This window comes from Lithobates pipiens, unplaced genomic scaffold, assembly GCF_037356315.1.
Source record: "Lithobates pipiens isolate NorthernLeopardFrog02 unplaced genomic scaffold, aLitPip1_a1.2 Scaffold_13, whole genome shotgun sequence".
In the NCBI taxonomy this organism is placed as follows: Eukaryota; Metazoa; Chordata; class Amphibia; order Anura; family Ranidae; genus Lithobates; species Lithobates pipiens.
Window position 1 is genome coordinate 325,725,757 of NW_027507718.1, and position 21,574 is coordinate 325,747,330.

The following is a 21,574-nucleotide window of genomic DNA, read 5'->3' on the forward strand; positions in this document are numbered from 1 at the left end:
GTGTTTACTATGTGTGCTGCTTTTACTACAGAAAGTGATTTATTTTAAACCTTGCTTTGCAGGAACGCAGAATCCATCCCTCTCCCCCTGTCAGAATGGAACTTTGCCTTGTTTACATAGGCAGAGCTCTGTTTTGGCTTGCTCCTGATTGTGGCTTGCATGTGGATTTTCTGAACATAAGTGGATTTTTTTGAACTAAAGTGGAGAGTTAATAACCAGGAGTTGTGCTTTGACTGCTTCTGCTTGACTGCTTCTGCTTGCAAGTGTTGTTTTTGGTGGTGTTTTATTTTCTCCCCTCCTTTATTTGATACATTTGCTAGCAGTTTTTAAAAGACCTTTTTTGCTGACACTTTTTAAACAGCATTTTTTTTTTCCCCTCTTTCTTCCTCCCAAATTAGGGGAGGAGTTAATTGTTCACAGGTGTATAAAGGTAGTTATACAAACTCCCCCTTGAGCTTGCTCCTGATTGTGGCTTGCATGTGGATTTTCTGAACATAAGTGGATTTTTTTGAACTAAAGTGGAGAGTTAATAACCAGGAGTTGAAAACAGGAGTTAAGACAGGAGTCTCTAACCTCTATCCTACATCCATCCTCCCCTCCATTTTAAAGATCCCACTGCAAGGGGCAACCAGACAGCTTTCCAGAAATGTCAGGCTGACAGCAAGCCAGATTCACCGGATCAGAGTGTTTTAAGGGGACAACCGCAGCCAGGTAAGCTCGCACCTCCACTCCCCCCCCCCCCCCCCCCAGTGATTGTTCCAGGGACTCTGTCCGACCGCCTACGGGGATCAGGAAGGAATTTTTGCCCCACTGGTGCATTTGGCTGCTACTGTCAGGGGGTTTTTTGCCTTCCTCTGGAACAACCATAGGTTAGCATACCCCTACCTCCGGCCTCCTTTCCATTTTTTACGCTATCCTAGGACGACTATTCCAGATCACAGCCAGACTTCTTTTCTAAGCGGAGACCTCCACCTTAAGTAAAGGCAGCTGGAACAGCCAGCAACCGAATACAACAACTCCTTCCGCATCCATATAGGCATCCCCTGATCAACTTGCGCGCTAATAGCCTCAAGCACGGCGGCAAGTCTGATACCTAGCCCCACCTCAGGATCAATACCCTGATCAGGATCATCATCTTAGGCCCATAGTACCATCAACAGCATCCACAAACCATGTGCTACTTCAAATACTCAGCTGAAGTTCTGCACAGACTAAGGAACATCAACACCACATTGCCATCTTCCATACAAAAAATACTTCAAAGAGAACAACTATTAAAAACCGGACGACAAGCAGCTCCCAACCACAGGAAGACATCTACTCGACCACTACAATTAGATTGCGCCTTGATTAACGCCAGGTCTGCAGTCAAACATAGACTGGAAGTACACGACTTCATCATCGAGAACAATGTAGATTGTCTCTTCATCACCGAAAGCTGGTTAACCTCTGACTGCAACACCATCCTCACCGAATTGGTGCCGGAAAACTACAGGATCCTAACCGAACACCGGATAGGGAAAAAAGGAGGAGGCCTAGCAGTGATCTTTAAAGGTCACCTGGATCTCACTAAACCATCATCTCAGAACCCAGTGTCTTTTATGGAAACCCTGACGCTACATTTTCAACCAACACCCCATGACACCACTCATATTCTACTGTGCTACAGACCACCGGGACCAAAGTCCAATCTTCTTTCACCCCTCACGGAATCCTTTGCAATGCACACCCTAAAATTCAAAAATTTCCTGGCACTCGGAGATTTCAACCTTTGGGCAAACGAGCCTAAAGACCCCATCGCGACTGCCTGCATCAATCAACTAGAAGAACTGGGTCTACAGCAACTGATAAAGACTCCCACGCATGGGTCAGGACACACCCTGGACCTCATTTTCAAACAGAACATCGACGTCAACATATGCGACAACATAACTCTGCCATGGACGGATCACCACGCCATCAAATTCAAAATCACTACCAACATCACCAACGCAAAACGGAAACCTGTAACAACGCACTGGGCCAGATCGCATAAAAAACTGTACTCCGAAGCCTTCAAAACCACTCTGTCCAAAAAAATATCTACAATAACCTTAAACCACTCTACGGAGGAAACACTCAACTCCCTGAACAAGGCATTACTGCAATCAGCAGACTCGGTAGCACCAAAACGCAGGGCTCTCATCAGGAAGAAAAATGCTGGATGGTTTAATAGCTCCCTCTCCGTACTAAAGCAAGAACGCAGAAGAGCGGAAAGAACATGGAGAAGAAATCCCACCGAGGAAAACCTATTTAACTACAAAGGTCTGACAGAGAATTATCGGAAAGCAATCTTCAAAGCCAAAAAGGACCACTTCTCATATACAATCTCAACGGCCGCAAACCAACCACGGGAACTGTTTAAACTGGTTAATCAATCAATGAATCCGGTGTGCCTAGAACCCCCAGAAAGCGAATCCCAGGATTACTGTGACAAACTGTCAGATTTTTTCATCGATAAAGTCAAAACCATCAGGGAAACAATTTGTCAGAAGAAAACATCCGACCTCAGCCAGCAAATACATAAAGAGGATGTCCGCACCAACATACCGCAACCGCCAAAATTTTCACTATCCCCAATTACCGTAGACACCGCAAAAAACATCATTAATAAACTGCGTGACAGTACCTCACCTATTGACATCATCCCCACAAAACTACTGAGAAAATGCTCCGACATCGTGGCTCCAACCATAACCCACCTCATAAACCGATCATTCCACGAAGGGATTGTTCCCAGCATCCTCAAACAAGGCATCGTCAAACCTCTACTCAAGAAACCAAACCTGGACCCTCAGGATCCAAACAACCGTAGGCCAATTACAAGCCTCAACACCATTTCTAAGATCATGGAGAAAGCTGTAGTACATCAGCTACAACTTCACCTGGATACTCACAAACTCCTGGACCCGCTGCAATCAGGCTTCCGCCCGGGTCATGGAACAGAAACAGCTCTCCTCAAGATTTGGGATGACGCCCTCGAAGCAGCAGATGACGGAGAGCCGTGTCTCCTCGTACTGCTAGACCTAAGTGCAGCGTTTGATACAGTAGATCACAATACTCTACTCGTCCGCCTCACAGAAGTAGCCGGAGTCCAAGACATAGATCTCCATTGGTTCGCGTCCTTCCTAGGAAATCGGTCACAGACAGTGAAACTAGGAAAATTCCTCTCCGAAACTCGGGCAGTCACCTGCGGAGTCCCTCAAGGCTCTCCGTTGTCACCCGTTCTCTTCAACATTTACATTCGCCCACTCCTTCAAATCATCAGATGCTCAGATCTCTGCTTCCACTCTTACGCTGACGACACGCAACTTTATTTCCGGATCAATGGAAAAAAAGATCACCAACAACAACTTGAAAACTGCCTCAAATCAATAGAGGACTGGATGACCACCAACTCCCTCCAGCTGAACCAATCAAAGACAGAGCTTCTTATCTTACACCCAAATCATAAGCCCGCAACCAAAACCTCCTGGTCTCCACCAACCGTCTTTGGGCAGACTATCTCCCCAAAGACCAAAGCCAAGAGTCTTGGGGTTATTTTAGACGCACAAATGTCAATGGATGCGCAAATAGGAGCAGTAGTCAGTCGATCTCACCATCTGCTGCGCATGCTTCGCAGACTCATCCCTTTTATCCCAAAGAATGACAAAGCAGTGGTAGTTGGAACAATCATTAATTCACGACTGGACTACGCAAACTCGCTTTACATAGGATTACCACAATATCAACTTGCTCGATTACAACTGATCCAAAACACGGCGGCAAGGCTGATAACAGGAAAAAAACCCTGGGAATCCATTTCTCCTTCACTGAGGAGCTTACATTGGCTAACCGTGAAAAATCGGATCACGTTCAAGACCCTTTGCCTCACCCACAAATGCGTGCATAGAGAAGCTCCGCAATACCTAATGGAGAAAATAAATCATTACACACCAAACCGCAGTCTTCGATCAGCCAACAAAAACCTCCTCCTCGTGCCCAAAGCCCGGTATAAATCCAAGGGGGATCGGAGATTCGCTGTCCAAGGGCCTCGGCTATGGAATGCTCTACCAATCAACATCCGCCTGGAAGAAAATCACCTGGCTTTTAGGAAAAAACTCAAGACCTTCCTCTTTTAGCAGATGATCAAAGCTCGCCACAGCGCCTAGAGGCGATTCAGTTCGCATTGTGCGCTATATAAGTATTTCATTCATTCATTCATTCATTGAGTCTCTGCCCAATGATCAGCGGTTGGCAGCAGACATTGAGTGTCTGGCACCAACAGATCGGCTTCTGCTGTAAATATTCAGAGCAGAAGTGGCATGCATCCCTCCTGTACGCGGAAATGCCAAATCACGTATACGTATGTGATCCAGTGCACAGCTGCTGCCCTGTAGCAGTAAAACTGCTATAGGACAGACAGGAAGTTTGCAGTGAGTGAAAGCTTTGTGTGGTATAAGAGTGTATAGACTGTTTCATTTGTTTCTGCTGAAAATAAGCAGTTTTTTTGCCCTTCTTCGAGAAATAAAGACTGTTTGCTTTTGCAAAAGACATAGCTTGCTAGTGATCTGGAACCCCAATTAGCACAGTACAACGGCGATTTCAAAATAGTTGAGATGTGGTTTAAAAACTACATGAAAAACAGAATGTAATGATTTGCAAATCTCAAAAGCGCATATTTTTTTTCACATTAGAAAACAGAAAACATATTAAATGTTTAAACTGAGAAAATGTTTTAAGAAAAAAATAAGTTTGTTTTGAAATTGATGACAGCAATGGGTCTTAAAAAAGTTGGGAATGGGCAACAAAAAGCTGTCAAAGTGGTACTAAAAAGGAAGATCTGGAAAAACATTTTGGAGCACATTAGGTTCATTGGCAACAGTCAGAATAAAGTATCTCAATGTAAAATTGCAAAGATTTTTAATATATCATCATCTACAGTACATAATAGCATCAAAAGATTCTGAGAATCTGAAGAAATTTCTGTGCGCAAGGGACAAGGCTAAAACGCAATATTGGATGCTCTTCAGGCCTTCAGCCAGCACAGCATTAACCCCCCCTGGTGGTATTCCCGAGTCTGGCTCGGGGAGGAGATTCTGTACCAAAAGCGGTAACCCCGAGCCAGACTCGGGACCGCATCGCTGAATGCAGGAGGATGTTTACTTACCTTGCCCCCTGGATCCAGCGATGTCCGCCCGCTGTGTGAGTGGCTTGTCCTCCGCTCGATTCATCACGGAGCCGATCTCCGTTCCCTGCGAGCGTTGCGACAGACGGGGACGGAGAACGGCGCCAGATTCAAAAAGTAAAACACACACATTACATACAGTATAATGTAATCTTACAGATTACATTGCTGTATGTAATTATTTCACATCCCCTTTGTCCCTAGTGATCTGCCCAGTGTCCTGCATGCAGTTTTATATTATAAAAACTGTTCTTTATGCCTGGAGACTGGAGATTGTCCATAGCAACCAAAACTGTCCTTTACATCAAAAATGATTTTAGACCAGCTAGAAAACAGCGATAATAAATTAGAATCACTCGCAGAATTGAGCGCTAGCGATTTGTGGGGAGATCCGTCATCAAATACTGAAAAGTAATGACAGTGACAATTCTGCAACTGAGCAAATTTCTGTGTTTTTGATTTGATTACATTATTGAATCATTTTTATTATTATTATATTATTATTTGGTATAATTATTTATAGTTATTTATTATATTATAATTTATGATTTAATTTTTCAAACTTTATCATACCCGGGATGTCTGCTAGACAGATTTAAGTGAGTTATTCCTAAGAATTACAGGACTACAATATAAAACGCCAAATTTTCATGCAAAATAATTGTACCGCTTTTAGCGCCTAAAATCCGAAATAATCATACCACCAGGGAGGTTAAAAGCAGGCATAATTCTGTGATGGACGTCACTGCATGGGCTCAGGAATACTTCCAAAAATCACTGTCTGTGAATAAAGTTCACTGTGCCACCCAAAAAATTTAAGTTAAAGCTCTATCATGCAAAGAAGCCATATTTGAACTGATCCAGTTCGGATGCTATATGATCCAGAAATGCTGCTGTCTTCTCTGTGCCACAGCTCAATTAAAATGGTCTACTACAAACTGGAAAACTGTTCTGTGGTAAAACGGACCAAAATTAGATTTTCTTTTTGGCAACCCTGGGCGCCACATATAAAAGGAGAGGGACTTTCCTGCTTGTTATCAGTGATTAGATTAGCATCTCTGGTGGTATGGGGGCATATTTGTGCATATGGAATTTGGAGCTTGCACATCTGGAAAGATACCATCAGTGCTGAAAGATACAGTTGTGCTCATAAGTTTACATACCTTGGCAGAATTTATGATTTCTTGGCCATTTTTCAGAGAATATGAACTATAACACAAAAACATTTCTTTCACTCATGGATAGTGTTTGGCTAAAGCCATGTATTAATACTGTGTATTGCCCCCTTTAACACCAATAACAGCTTGAAGTCTTTTGTGGCATTTGTGGATCAGAAGCTTTATCTTCTCAAATGGTAAAGCTGCCCATTCCTTTGGTAATAAGCCCCCAGTTCCTGTAAATTTTTGGGCTGTCTTGCATTAACTGCACGTTTGAGATCTCCCCAGAGTGGCTCAATGATATTGAGGTCAGGAGACTGAGATGGCCACACCAGAACCTTCACTTTATTCTGCTGTAGCCAATGACAGGTCGACTTGGCCTTGTGTTTTGGAACATTGTCATGTTGGAATGTCCAAGCACGTCCCATGCGCAGCTTCCTGGCTGATGAATGCAAATGTTCCTCCAGTATTTTTTGATAATATACTGCATTCATCTTGCCATCGATGTTTGACCAAATTTCCTGTGCCTTTGTAGCTCACACATCCCCAAAACATCAGTGATCCACCTCCGTGTTTCACAGTAGGAATGGTGTACCTTTCATCATAGGCCCTGTTGACTCCTCTCCAAATTAAGCGTTTATGGTTGTGGCCAAAAATGTTGGTCTCATAACTTCAAATAACTTTGTGGCAGAAGGTTTGAAGCTTGCCTCTGTGCTGTTTGGTGTATTGTAAGCCGGATACTTTGTGGCATTTGTGTACTAATGGCTTTCTTCTGGCAACTCGACCATGCAGCCCATCTTTCTTTAAGTGCCTCCTGATTGTGCATCTTATAACAGCCACACAAAATGTTTTCAGAGAATCCTGCATTTCACCTGAAGTTATTTGTGGGGTTTTCTTTGCATCCAGAATAATTTTCCTGACAATTGTGGCTGAACCCGAGTTGGTCTACTTGACTGTGGTTTGGTTTCAACAGAACCCCTAATTTTCCACTTCTTGATTAGAGTTTTAACACTGCTGATTGGCATTCTCAATTCCTTGGATATATTTACTTTTTATACAGTTCAGCTACTTTTCCTGCAGATCCTTTGACAATTCTTTTGCATTCCCCATGACTTTTGCTTTAGCTTTCCCCATGACTTTCATCCAGAGCAGCGCTGGATGAAAGATGCAAGGGTCTGTCAAGAGTCCAGAAACTCACTGACCTCTTATACCCACACACACTAATTACAAGCAAATAGATCACAGGTGAGGATGGTTACCTGTAGCCACCTTGGTGGTATTTTTATGTCAGATTTCTGCATCTCAAAGTGGTACATTGTTTTGCATAGAAATTTGGCGTTTTATATTGCAGGCCTGTAATTCTTAGTAATAACACACTTAAATCTGTCCAAACAAGAGTCTAGTAGACATCCCGTGTATTATAATTCAAACTTTATAATAATAACACAAAATCATAAATGACAATCTAATAAATAACTATAAATAATTATAAAAAAATAATAATGTAATAATAATAAAATTAATTTCCTCACGATTCACTATAGCTCAGTTCTGCAAGTGTTGTAATTTACAGTTCTATCGCCTTTTTCTAGCTGGTTTAAAACCACTTTTGACGTAAAGGGACACTTTTTGGTTGCCATGGACAATCTCAAGTTTCCAGGCAGAAAGAACAGTTTATGTAACAAAAAAGTGCAGGCAAGACATTGGACAAAGCACTAGGGACAAAAGGGATGTGAAATGATTTGATACAGTAATGTAATCTGTAAGATTACAGTATACTGCATGTGTTATGTTTTGTGTACTTTTTGAATTTGCCACTGGGCTCTGCCCCCATGCGTCGTGACACTTGCAGGCAATGGGGCCTGCCACACAGAGCATTGAGCAGAGGACACTGCCTGCAGACACAGCAGGGGGATATCGCAGGATCCTGATGATAAGGTAAGTATACTGCACCAGGATTCTGCAATGCAATCCCGAGTGTGGCTCGGGGTTACCACTAATGGCACTGAAATTTAACCCTGAGCCACACTCAGGATTACCGCTGGGGAGGTTAATAGCCATTCAAACCCCTTTGTGTCAACTTGTATGCATGTTATCAGGCCAAGGGTATGTAAACATTTGATCAAGGTCAATGTGTAGTTTCTGTTGTGATTATTTTAAAAAAGTAAACCCAGTCGATGAGTGAAAAAAAGGTTTTTGCGTCATCATTCATATTCTCTGAAAAATGGCCATGAAATCATACATTCTGTCAGGATATGTAAACTTGAGAACAACTCTATATCCAGGTTTTAGAGCAGCATATGCTCCCATATCCAGAAAACATTTTTTTCAGGGAACGTCTTGCATATTTCAGCAGGACAATGATAAACTGCATACTGCGTCCATGACAACAGCATGGCTTCATAGTAGAAGATTCTGGGTGCTTAACTGGCCTAACTGCAGTCCAGACCTTTCACCAATTGAAAATATTTGGTGCATCTTGCAATGAAAAATTCGACAAAGTTGACTCAGGATTGTTGAGAGGTTAGAATCATACATCACCTATATCAGGTAAGAATAGGATAACATTCCTCTCCCAAAACTCCAGCAACTGGTCTCCTTAGTTCCTAGACGATTATAGAGTGTTTTTAAAAGGAGAGGGGATGCTGCACCATGGTAAACGTGGCCCGGTCCCAACTTTTATGAGACCTGTTACTGTAAACAATTTCAAAATTACCTTATTTTTTTTTCTTAAAATGGTACATTTGCTTAGTGTAAACATTTGATATGTTTTCTATATTTTATTGTGTATAAATTATGGATTTATGAGATTCTATTTCATGTAGATTTTACACAGCGTCCCAACTTTTTTTGGAATTGGGGTTGTATGTTACGTTATCTATCTACGTTTGTATTTTTAAAGACTTTATATATATATATATATATATATATATATATTCCTAAAAATACAAAGTAGTTTGTTATTAACCAGTTTAGAAATGTATTTCTCAGGCATATGATTTATTATACACAGTATTATTGCATTGTGTGTTTTTGTTTTTTACTCTTTCAAGTTATTTATATTTTGCATTTTGTATATTTTTATTCCAACTACAGCATAAAGGATTAAAGCTTTACACTGCTAGTGCATCCCGTGCTGTAAGTAAACTAATGTCTACCGCAGCTTTTACCCTCAGGCCTTGTGCACACTGGGCATTTTGCCCAGCACTTCTAAACACCTTTCTCCTGGCAGGAGAAAAGCAGTGTTCAAGCATGTCAAGTACCTGGGTGTTTATTGATTTTATTAGCCAAAATATTAATTTATTCTGGCCATTGAAATGAATGAGCACCTACTGTATCTCTTAAGCGTTTTTAGACACATCTACACGTGTTTTAGGCACGTCAGGTGTCTTTTGTTTCAAAACGCTGCTGCTCCTGAATGCGCTGGCAGTGTTTTTTTTTCTGCCTCTAACCACCCCTGTTTCTAAATGCCTGTAAACGCCTCTGCAGTGGAAAACAAAAAAGAAAGATGCCTCTAAAAGTGCCATTTAATTTAATGCCCAGTGTGCATGAGGCCTAATTCTGCATGTTTTTGTATGATGGAATGTTCTACTTTCTGTTGATTATCCAAAATAATTTTCTCATGTACCAGCTAGCTATGCCTTTTGAATGGAATGTTGACTGTTTTTGGCTGTGTTTTTTTTCCCCTTTGTATTCTATATTTCTCTCTCAGTGGGCTTGATTAAATAAAGTATGAAATGCGGTTGAGTGAGATTGAGTTTACATTTACACATCCAGTCTTGTACAGTTTATTTTTGTTTTTTAAATTATCTTCTTGCAGATAGTATTTAAGTGAAGTGAACACAGCTTTTGTTCACCTCGCTTCACTTTTTTTTTTCCCATACTTTAGTAAATTACCCTCTGTCTCTCTTCATTTACATCACGGCGATCATTTTCTTTGGGCATCAAAGGCACTGGTGTTTTGGCAGGGGTACCTCTGCTGAAGAACGCTTCAAAGTACTCCACTACTGGTTAGGAAAAAAATGTCACATTGCATTCTGAAGTGTAGGTAACCAGAGCTGCTCATACCTCCAGCAACTTTTAGAACTTCTCTTGCTTTACCAAAATCCTGGGCCATTCTGAGACTTCTGAGCAAAGCTCTGAGACTTCTTTGTAGTGCTGAAGCTTACTTGTCTCTCCCTGTCTTCTGCATAATCCTAATAGGAATGTGATAAGACATCAGGGAGAAGGCAAGCCCGAGATGAACTAGAATGCTTCAAGATTTCTTTATTTTCCTTACTTCTTCATAGAGTATGTATTTCAACTATGCAAATACAAAAGGTGTTTGTTGTCTTAAGATACACAACCAAATCTTATTTTGTGAAAGAAACACAGCACACATTAGAAAGATTGGCCTGTTTACATATGGGAAGAAAATGCACAGTCATATTTCATAATGTTATCTTAAAATGATTGTAAACCTTTAGACATGAAATATGAACAAAGCATATCCCTCTATAGTGTGTACTTCTCTCAGTTAAGAACATTAAGGGGGTTATTTACGAAAGGTAACTCCACTTTGCACTGCAAGTGCACTTGGAAGTGCAGTCACTGTAAATCTAAGGGGTAGATCTGAAATGAGTGGAAGCTCTGCTGATTTTATCATCCAATCATGTGCAAGCTAAAAGGCTGTTTTTTATTTTCCTTGCATGTCCCTCTCGGATCTACAGCGACTGCAATTCCAAGTGCATTTACAGTGCAAAGTGGATTTGCCTTCAGTAAATAAACACCTAAGTAGTTGATTTACTACAACTAAAGAGTGAAAAATCTGGTGCAGCTGTGCATGGTAGTCAATCAGCTTCTAACTTCAACTTGTTTAATGACGTTTTGACAAAACAACCTAATAGCTGATTGGTTTCTATGCAAACCTGCACCAGATATTGCACTCTCCAGTTTTAGTAAATCAACCCCTAATGCCGCGTACACACGATCAGGCTATCTGGCTGACAAACCGCCGGAAAGTCCGCCGCACTTTCCGAACGAGCGGACCTGCCCACACACAACCGGACTTTCCCGGCGCACTTAGTCCGCCGTACTATGCCGGGAGTCTGCCGGACTTTTGAAATGAACGGACTTGCCCACACACGGGGGAAAGTCTGTTCATTTTGAATGCGGCTCCAGGTAGCCAGGACTAGCGAAGGAAGTCAATGTTGCCGCCTTCAGCGGCGAGATTGACACGTCACTGGCCCCGTCACCTGGTATGGACTTAAAGGGGAAGCCCTACGCCGAAAAAACGGCATGGGGGTCCCTCCAAAGTCCATATAAGACCCTTATCCGAGCACGCAACCCGGCCGGTCAGGAAAGGGGGTGGGGACGAGCGAGCACCCCCCCTGAGCCATACCGGGCCACGTGGGGGGGGGGTGCTTTGGGGAAGAGGGGCTGTGTGCCCCCCACCCCAAAGCACCTTGTCCCCATGTTGATAAGGACAAGGACCTCTTCCCGACAACCCTGGCCATTGGTTGTCGGGGTCTGCAAGCGGGGGGCTTATCGGAATCTGGGAGACCCCTTTAATAAGGGGGCCCCCAGATACCGGCCCCCACCCTATGTGAAAGAGTATTGGGGTACAATGTACCCCTACCCATTCACCTGGTGAAAAAAAATGTAAATAAAACACAACACAAGGTTTCAAAATAATTTATTGCACAGCTCTGGGGGTCTTCTTCCGTCATGGGGGATCTTCCCGTCGGACTCCCCTGCTATCTTCTGCTAGCTCTTTTACTAGCATAGGAGCCCGGCTTTCTTCTTCATCTGACTTCGGGGATCTTGCCCCCTGCCTGCAGACCCCGACAACCAACGGCCAGGATTGTCGGGAAGAGGCCCTTGTCCTCATCAACATGGGGACAAGGTGCTTCGAGGTGGGGGGGCCGCATGGGCCCCCTTCCCCAAAGCACCCCCCCATGTTGAGGGCATGCGGCCTGGTATGGCTCGGGAGGGGGGGGGGGGGGCGCTCGCTCGTCCCCACCCCTTTCCTGACCGGCCAGGCTGTGTGCTCGGATAAGGGTCTGATACGGACTATGGGGGGACCCCATGCCATTTTTTCAGCGTAGGGCTTCCCCTTTAAGTCCTTACCAGGTAACAGGGCTAGCGAGGTGTCAATCTCGCCCATGGCAGCGACATTGACCTCCTGCGCTAGTCCCGTCTTCCTGGAGCCACGTTGAAAATGACTTTTCTCCGTGTGCGGGAAAGTCCATTAATTTCAAAAGTCCGGCAGACTAGCGCACAGACGGCTGGATTGAATTTTTGAGTCAAAACTACTTTCTAAGTCCGCCGGACTTTTGGGGAAAAAAAGTCAGCCGGAGCCCACACACGGGCGGATTGTCCTGACAGCTCAGACAAACTGTATAAATTGTGCACTTTGATCGACTGTAGAGAAGACTGCAGATAGACAGGTACAACTTATGTAGGAGGATTTGGTTCCTCTCTGTGTATCACCTGAGGCCATTTACTTTACTAGGTATATGTAAGATTTTACATACCTACAAATCTTCTGTTTGCTAGAGACCATGTTATCGTAATATAATCTGTAGGTACAAATATATAATATAATCTGTAGATTTTTATACATGACACAAAGAAGTACTCTTCTATTTACAGTACTCAAGTGATCTGGTAATGTAAATGTGCCCTACGACTTCTTGTGAATTTTTCTGACGGGTTTATGTAAATGATATACAGTAAGTGTTTCCTGGAACTTACTGATAATTAGCATTTAGTAACAAAAATATTCTAATAATTTACAATTAAAGCGGGAGTAAACCCTGTTTCAAAAAACACTTACATTCCCGGCATGCCGGAAATACTAACTTTCACATTGGTTGTGCTCTCAACCAAACTTTCAAACCATCCAATGGCTGGTGTCATAACTGGTCACATGTGCAGCATTATGGCAGTTGAAGAATTATTAGAGGCCAAGATTGGCAGCTTCCTTGACTGAAAACGATAGAGGGGTTTATTTCCACTTTAAAGTAATTGAAGGCAACGGATCAGTGCATGGAAGACATGGAGGAAACCGGGTGCAACCATTAAGCCAATAGTATAATCAATTTTAAATACAGTATATGGCAGTTGTGTTTTTTACCCTGCAGTCTATGTGTTACTTACTCCTGACTCCTAAGTCTCTGTGATACTTAAACCTCACTCCTGCACTCTGTGTGTTACTTATTCCTGACCCCTAAACCCTGTGCATTGCTTATTCCTGACTTCTGCACTCTGCACATTACTTATTCCTGACCCCTAAACCCTGCGCATTACTTATTCCTGACGTCTGCACTCTGCACATTACTTATTCCTGACCCCTGCACTCTGCGCATTACTAATCCTGACCTCTGCACTCTGTGCATTACTTAATCCTGACCTTTGCACTCTGCGCATTACTTAATCCTGACCCCTGTACTCTGTGCATTACTTAATCCTGACCCCTGCACACTGCACATTGCTACTCCTGACCCCTGCACTGTGCGCATTACTTATTCCTGACCCCTGAACTATGCGCATTGCTAATCCTGACCCCTGCACTCTGTGCATTACTTAATCCTGACCTTTGCACTCTGCGCATTACTTAATCCTGACCCCTGTACTCTGTGAATGACTTACTCCTAAACTCTGTGCAATACTTTCTTCTGACCCATGCACGCTCTGTGTTACTTACTTCTGACCCCTGCACTCTATCCATTTTTAAGCCAGACCACGTATGCTTTGTGCTCTCTTGATCCACAATTGCATAGGTTTAGTTTTTTTTACAGTAGCCCATTAAGCCCTGTCCATTGTTACCACAATCAGGCCACACCCACAACTCACCATGTTGCACTATATGCACCACATCCTTTCCCTTTTCACAGTACCCATGGTATTTTGTCTTTAGACTACTTTCATACTGAGGCAGTTTTCAGGCATTTTAGCGCTAAAAATAGTGCCTGTAAAGCACCTGAAAACTGCCTATCATGTCCCCCCCAGTGTGAAAGCCCGAGTGCTTTCACACTGGGGCAGTTCGGTGGAAAAAAAAAGTCCTGCAAGCACCATCTTTGAGGCAATGTAGGAGCACTATATACAGCGCCCCTACACCTCCCCTGCTCATTGGAAAGATGCTTCGGAAACACCTGAAAAGCACTTCGGAAATGCCGCAACAGGGGCGTTAGTAACTCATTCAGCTGCTAGCGGGGGTTAAAAGCACCCCGCTAGCGTCCGAAAAGCACCGCTTAAACTAGCGGAGCTTTACCACTAATGGACCCACTGCTCCAGTATGAAAGCAGCGTTATACTTTTGATTGTATGGTTTATGTCCCAAAAGGCCGTGAGCAATTGTTTCAGGGCTTGTTGGGACGTTGAGGGCATGGCTAAACATGAGGGTGTGGTTTTGTGGACATGATTAATTGAGGGTGTCCCTGGATTTCATTTAGCAAATTTAGTATCCTTATTATATCTTCCTGTTTTTAGTACAAATTGCGGTCCATGCCGTTTCTTTCTGATTTGGAAACTGTTTAGATGTGGGCACTCATATTAAAAGGATCATCATCAGTTGTAGATTTATTTCAACCTGATAAAATAAACTCTGTCAACAACATTTTTGGCACTTATGCATGCTCATTCAGTAACCCCACGCCTAATTAATCAATCAATTATTCACATTACTCAAACATTATTTCCTTATAGGCATTCCTAAGGGCTCATCCTAAGGGCCTGATCCCAGTGGGCTGCAGTGCATGCATTTTCGTGCACTGAAATGTGCTGCAGCATGCAATGGGCTGTAACTCAACACACGAAAAGATAGGGAATGCTGTATTTTTGCAGCGATCAGCAGTAGTACACATTATGTATTGTAGTGTACCATTGTGTGTTGCAGCACAGGTGTGTTTTGATGGTGCTTAGCGTGCTATTTGAAAGGCACTGCAGTGCACTAACCTTTGCATTCTGCATTTTGATGGTGCGAATGAGCCCTTGTAAGCCTATAAATCAAAGCCAACCAGAGACATTGCGGGTTATTTACCAAAGGAAAATCCACTTTGCACTGCAAGTGCATTTGAAAGTGCACTGAAAGTGCACTTGGAAGTGCAGTCGCTGTAGATCCGAGGGGGGCATGCAAGGAAAATAAAAAACAGCATTTTAGTTTGCACATGATTGGATGATAAAATCAGCAGAGCTTCCACTCATTTCAGATCTACCCCTTAGATTTAGAGCGACTGCACTTCCAAGTGCACTTGCAGTGCAAAGTGGATTTGCCTTTTTGTAAAATAACCCCCTATGACTTGAACAGTAATTGTTTAATTTTAAGAATTTTTTTTCACCAAGACACTCCTTTAAAATACACTTTTGGTTCATGTATAGAACACTTGAAGTAGTGTATTTGTATTCATTTATTTACATTGTTAAACACATTTGTAGTACTGATCAAACCAAAAAGTAAATATTATGATATTTATGGCTTTATTGTTTTATTATCACAATGTTAGTGCTATTTATTGGTGTAGAAATACGTTTTTAACATTGAAGGTTTATATTGTACTGTTTACAGGATACATGTAGAAAATCAGTTCTGCGTTGCTATGTTCAGGAACTTAAAACAGTTGTAGAAGAAATTACTCTAATAGGAGATAAGGATGAAGTCGAGGAGATAAATCAAAAAGTCGGTAATATTGAAACCAATGGGGATATTATTTTTTTGGAGGTATGTATTGCAAAAACTGTTTATTTACTGCATATTACAAGGTCTGCTGGAGTCAAAGACGACCTTTGTTTTCAACTGATGCACTTTGAATGTGGGTCAAAAATTGCAGCAATAAATAGCTAGGCAAAAAATAAATAAAATGTATGTAATATGTTGATGCAAGCGGTTTTCACACCCCAGTGGATCTCTATAGTCTCATTGGCTTGCAGTGTAATGTAACAAAAATGTAAATTGAATCTGCTGACAAGACACGTGCTTGTAATCACACCAGAAGGACCGAGATGAAGGGGCGATTGTCCCACTGACCTATTGGAATAAGGCCTGGTTTAAACCTATGCATTTTTTTTGTGCCTTTTCAGTTTTGCAGAAACACACTACAGCAGTGGGGACCCGTCCATTAGGGGTGCCCGGGCGCCGCCCTCTCTCTCTACGCTACCCCAATATGCAATGGATAGATTCATGCATACCATGAATCTTTCCCTGGTCGCAGCGGACACCCCCTATTCATGTATCCAGCCCCTTTAATTGCATGAATTACAGTGGTCTCTTTTTTTTTTTTTTAAGCACCTGATTAGAGTTAGAGGTTGGGGTCGGGCTTGGGTCGCAGAGAATGCGCTCCGATCCCACTCAGGTGTGTTACAGCAGCGAATGAATAATCGATGCTGAAACACTGATCCTCAATCCGGCCAATCAGAAGCAGGTGTGAGAGCCGTTTTCCGATTGGCCAAAAAGAGAAGACTCCTGTTTGGCCGCCGAGTAGGAAGGAAATGAAAGCCGCTGCCACTATGATGACCCGTGGAGAGCAGAAGAACGGGAGGCTGCCACTGCTGAGCAGGGAAAGCTGCTGGTGATTGGGTAAGTGCTACAGACTGACTGGGGAAAGGGTTGTCATACTGTTTGCCGCCCCCCCAAAAAAATGTTCCGCTGGCTTCCACTGTACTACAGTCCTTTTAACACATTCACCCTATAAGTAATGATGAAGGGAATCTGGTTACAAAAGATGGAGAGATGGGGAAGGTTTCAAATTTATTCTTCTCCTTAGTCTTCACGGGGGAAATGGAGGGATTCAGTAACCAAGACTGCAATGTTCCTCTGGGGGAATCTAGGATGGAAAAGGACCTGGGGGTCTTAGTAGATGATAGGCTCAGCAATGGCATGCAATGCCAAGCTGTTGCAAGCAAAGCCAACAGAATATTGGCATGCATTAAAAAGGAGATTCACTCCAGAAATATAATGATAATTCTGCCACTCTACAAGACTCTGGTCTGGTCGCACCTAGAGTATGCCGTCCAGTTCTGGGCACCAGTCCTTAGGAGGGATGTGCTGGAGCTGGAGAGGGTCCAGAGACGAGCAACAAAGCTAATAAAGGGACTGGAGGATCTCAGCTATCTGGAAAGACTGCAAGCACTGAACTTATTCTCTCTGGAGAGGAGATGCTTGAGAGGGGATATGGTTTCAATGTACAAACACCATACTGGTGACCCCACAATAGGGATACCACTTTTCCGCACAAGGAAATTAAAAAAGACACGTGACCATTCAATAAAATGAGAAGAGACTTAACCTTAAACTGCGTAGAGGGTTCTCTACTGTTACTTTACTGTAGAGCAGTAGGGATGTGGAATTCTCTTCCACAAGCAGTGGTTTCAGCGGGGAGCATAGATCATGTCAAAAACCTATTAAATAAGCACCTGAATGACCATAACATGCAGGGATATACAATGTAATATTAACATAAAAGCACACACATAGGTTGGACTTGATAGACTTGTGCCTTTTTTTTAACCTCACCAATTATGTAACTATATAACATGGTTTCCTTTGGATCTAGGTCACATCTGTGCATTTTTGTGGAAAGGGCCAGGGACTTTTTTCTGGTTTTTGGTTCCCTAGACTTCAATGAATCAAAAACGTGTATTGAAAAATGCAAAATGCACGTGGAGTATGCAAACTGCAACCTGCATAGGTGTGAATCAGGCCTTATCCACTTCAGCCCCGGAAGGATTTATCCCCTTAATGACCAGACCATTTTTTGCGATACGGCACTGCGTTAATTTAACTGAAAACAGCGCGGTCGTATGACTTGTACCTAAACAAAAATGTATGTGATTTTTCCCACAAATAGAGCTTTATTTTAGTGGTATATGATCACCTCTTCGGTTTTTATTTTTTGTGCTTTAACAAAAAAAAGAGCAACGATTTTGAAAAAAAAAACAATATTTTTTACATTCTGCTATAAAACATATCCAATAAAAATATGTAAAAAATGCTGTGCACACCCATGCCACTGTCATAGTATAAATGACACTGGTAGGGAAGGGTTTATCATCGGGGGCAATCAAAGGGTTAAATAGGTTTCCTGGGAGTGTTTTCAAACTGCGTGGGGGATGCTGACACTGGACAGAAAGAGAGATGTGTGTATCTGATTAGTAGGAATCACAGATCTCTCTTTCCCTGTCTGACAAAATGACAGTCTGCCTTGTTTACATAGGCAGACCACTGTTCTGTCATTCCCGAATACTGTCACTGCCATCATGGCCACTGGCCCTGCTGATTGGCTCCTGCTGTGTCCAAACACAGCGGGAGCGGGTCCCTGGTGGCGCATGCCCCAGACCAGGGAGCGTAAATAACGTACAGGCATGTTGTTTTGCACAGTGAGGCTTCCTTGCCGCAGTATATGTGTGGTGGGCGATCCGGAAGTAGTTAGGGTGTATCTGGAACTTTTAGCAGTTGTATAGTATTTCTGTTTACTTTCTTTTCCATTACATGTTTTTTTTTTGCTGTCTGTGCCCCCTTTAGGGAGATTTGCCTTCTCAATTTGTCCTGTTTACTGTTATCATCAAAATTAAAAGTAAAATACAGTAATATCCCAAAACATGGGTTTCCACTAAAACAGAAATAGAGGGAAATTTTTCCAATTTGAATACTAGTTCTGGTGACAACAAGATATTCCCTCACTTTGGATGGATTTCCTCATTTTCTGCTTTGGCTTGGGACAAGAAATAAAGGGTAATCTCCCAAATGGGACACAGATGGGCAAAAAAAAAAACTACTTCAACACCACTGATACTTGTTTAAAGCATGTATTCTGGTCAAGTGGCAGCCAATCACTAGGCCTGAACACTATTACATGACAGGTCACCCTCTGTCATTGTTTAGGCTCTGACACTATGGCCGGCAATACACTGTTAGATTTTTCACATATTGTTGTTGAACAGATCACAGAGTATGCACAAATACAAGAACACAAAGCATACATAAAGATTAGGTTATCAAGAAGGTGTCAGTTCAAAATCATGGTAAATAAAAAATGTGTAAGGTGGAGAAAAGGCACGAAGCCTCCAAAACATAATGGAATAAGCTTCAGTAGAACCAACATTGGAATGGTTACAACCAATCTTAGCCCTTGTACACACGGTCGGAGAATCTGTCGGAATGTGTCCTATCGGACCGTGTTGTCGGATAATCCGACTGTGTGTGGTATGCATCGGACTGATTCCGTCGGAATATCCGTTCGGACCCAATTTTCAAACATGTTGGAAATATTTCCCGACCAACTGGTTCGATCGGACATACTCCGATCATGTGTAGAGAATTTTGATTGGACCAAGTGCCACGCATGCTCAGATCAAATTCCTACATCAAAGCTATTGGCTGCTAGTCCCATCGTAACTAAATGACGTCATCACGTTCTGAATGATCGGATTTTTCGACAACTTAGTCCGACCGTGTGTATGCAACAGTTTCGGACAAGATCCAACAGGCAAAATCCGACGGACAAAATCCGACGGATTTGGTTGGCAGAATGTCCGACCGTGTGTACAGGGGCTAAGAGTTAAAGACATGAGATATTCATGCTCAAAAAATAATATTCCAGTGGTTGAGGATAAGCGAGAGAGAGAAGATGTAGAAAAGGAGGGACTCATCAAAAACCAGGTGGAAGAAAATGATTCACCCAGGGTTGCCAGATTTTAAGATGTTTAGGGATTGTATCCTGTATGGTTGCTCCAATTTTACTGTGTATCATTGCTTGGGTGACTCTGTTTTTTGTTTCAAGGGTACAAAGTGTGGAGGTCTTCTAAGCTCGTGCTATGGTTTGCTTGGCTGGTTTTATCACTTGTAGTAGAAGAACAGAACTGAGCTCTAGTACGATCTAGTTTGTTATGATTCAGCAAAGCGAGAGATGGGTCAGGATCCAGAGAAATTTTGACCAAGGTGAAGGCCATCCTCAGTCCAGAATTGCTGCACAATAGGACAGGTCCACCAAGTATGAGTGTGCATGCCCTTTTGCCCACAAGCACGAAAACATTCATTTGAAGGGACCATGCAGTTTATCCCACACTACAAGGGAATGATGTGTTATTGGGTTAACTATAAGCCCACGGTCAAAACGAGCCAGCCAAAAAGCAAATTAATAACTGACAGAGGGTATAGATCCACCGCCTCTAGGCCCACAATGGCTTCTCGATAGTTGCATATTAAAGCGTGATCTGGGCTAATTTGAGCTGCATGGACAGATTAGATAGATAGATTTTATTTTGTTCATCCGGTGGGTTGAACAAAAAAATAATAGATTCCTTTATCCGATCTATAAAGCACGGATGGTCAAACCTACCGCTGTTCCTGTTTTATTCTGACTGCTGCCCCAGGCTGTATTCAGCTGATATTTAACAAAAAAAACTAATTGTGTCCAGCTCCTTTGATTTTTTTTTAATAGAAGAATGTCAGGCAGTAGAAGGCCAATGGGGTCACCCAGGTAGCGGATTTCAGCTGGTCACAAAGTTTATGTTCAGCTTAACAGACACTGGGTTTTTGGTGGCAGCTACAATGGAAGTATGATCTGGGGGGATTGCTGGAGAGGTGAGTATCAGTGGGTTAGAGAGGGAAACATTTATGCAGACATTATCACTTTGCCCCAAATTAGTTATCTGGCATGTCTCATTAAAGCGGAAATTAAGTTTTAAAAACATCTTTGCATAAATGAACCACTTGCATACTGATCTTTTGCTACTCAGTGGCCTTCCTGTTCAAATTTTTTAGCTATAAGCTGCATTTTGTGGTTCCTTCTGGCTGACAATGCTGATCAAAGATTGGAAGAGAAATCTACCTAAACTAAAGAAGATGCTCGCTCTATTGAAGGGGGAAATAAGTCACTGCTGCTTGCTGAGAGTATGGAGCTCAATGAGAATTTATTTGGGGTTTGTATATTTTTTGACAAAGCACATTTGAAATTGGACAGGCTTTAAAGGTTACTGGTGTTCTACAGTTCCACCTTGGGTATAAATATTATCAGAAAAGGCAGAATACTATGGACTTGTATGATTATTTATATTTGATAGACTGGAGTTTAGCTTTCTTGAAACCTTTGTTTTTCCCATTCAGGGAAATGTCACAGATTTGCTTTAATCTCCCTATCCACAATTTGCATTTCCTTTGCTCTCCCACTGCCCTGTTCAGTACCAGGAGGCAAAAGGAAACACTTGATGACTCCAGATAAGAGATACAGTATGTG

At 42.5% G+C, this 21,574-nt stretch overlaps 1 protein-coding gene across 5 annotated transcripts in view; it reads left to right on the plus strand.

Annotated features, from left to right (window-relative positions):
* The window catches only part of IL15 (interleukin 15), a 110,679-nt gene that overhangs the window by 81,662 nt on the left and 7,443 nt on the right, over window positions 1-21,574 (plus strand). For 3 of the 5 annotated variants that reach the window (XR_013272316.1, XM_077476948.1, XM_077476947.1), the window contains 2 exons: window positions 9,460-9,501; window positions 15,910-16,062. Coding sequence is in view for 3 of the 5 variants with exons in the window: in XM_077476948.1 (XP_077333074.1) it covers window positions 9,460-9,501; window positions 15,910-16,062 (195 nt within the window). In the remaining 2 variants the exon portion in view is untranslated. Of the gene's footprint in view, window positions 1-9,459; window positions 9,502-15,909; window positions 16,063-21,102; window positions 21,261-21,574 lie in introns of all 5 variants that reach the window. The other 2 variants (XR_013272317.1, XM_077476949.1) reach the window with 2 other exon arrangements.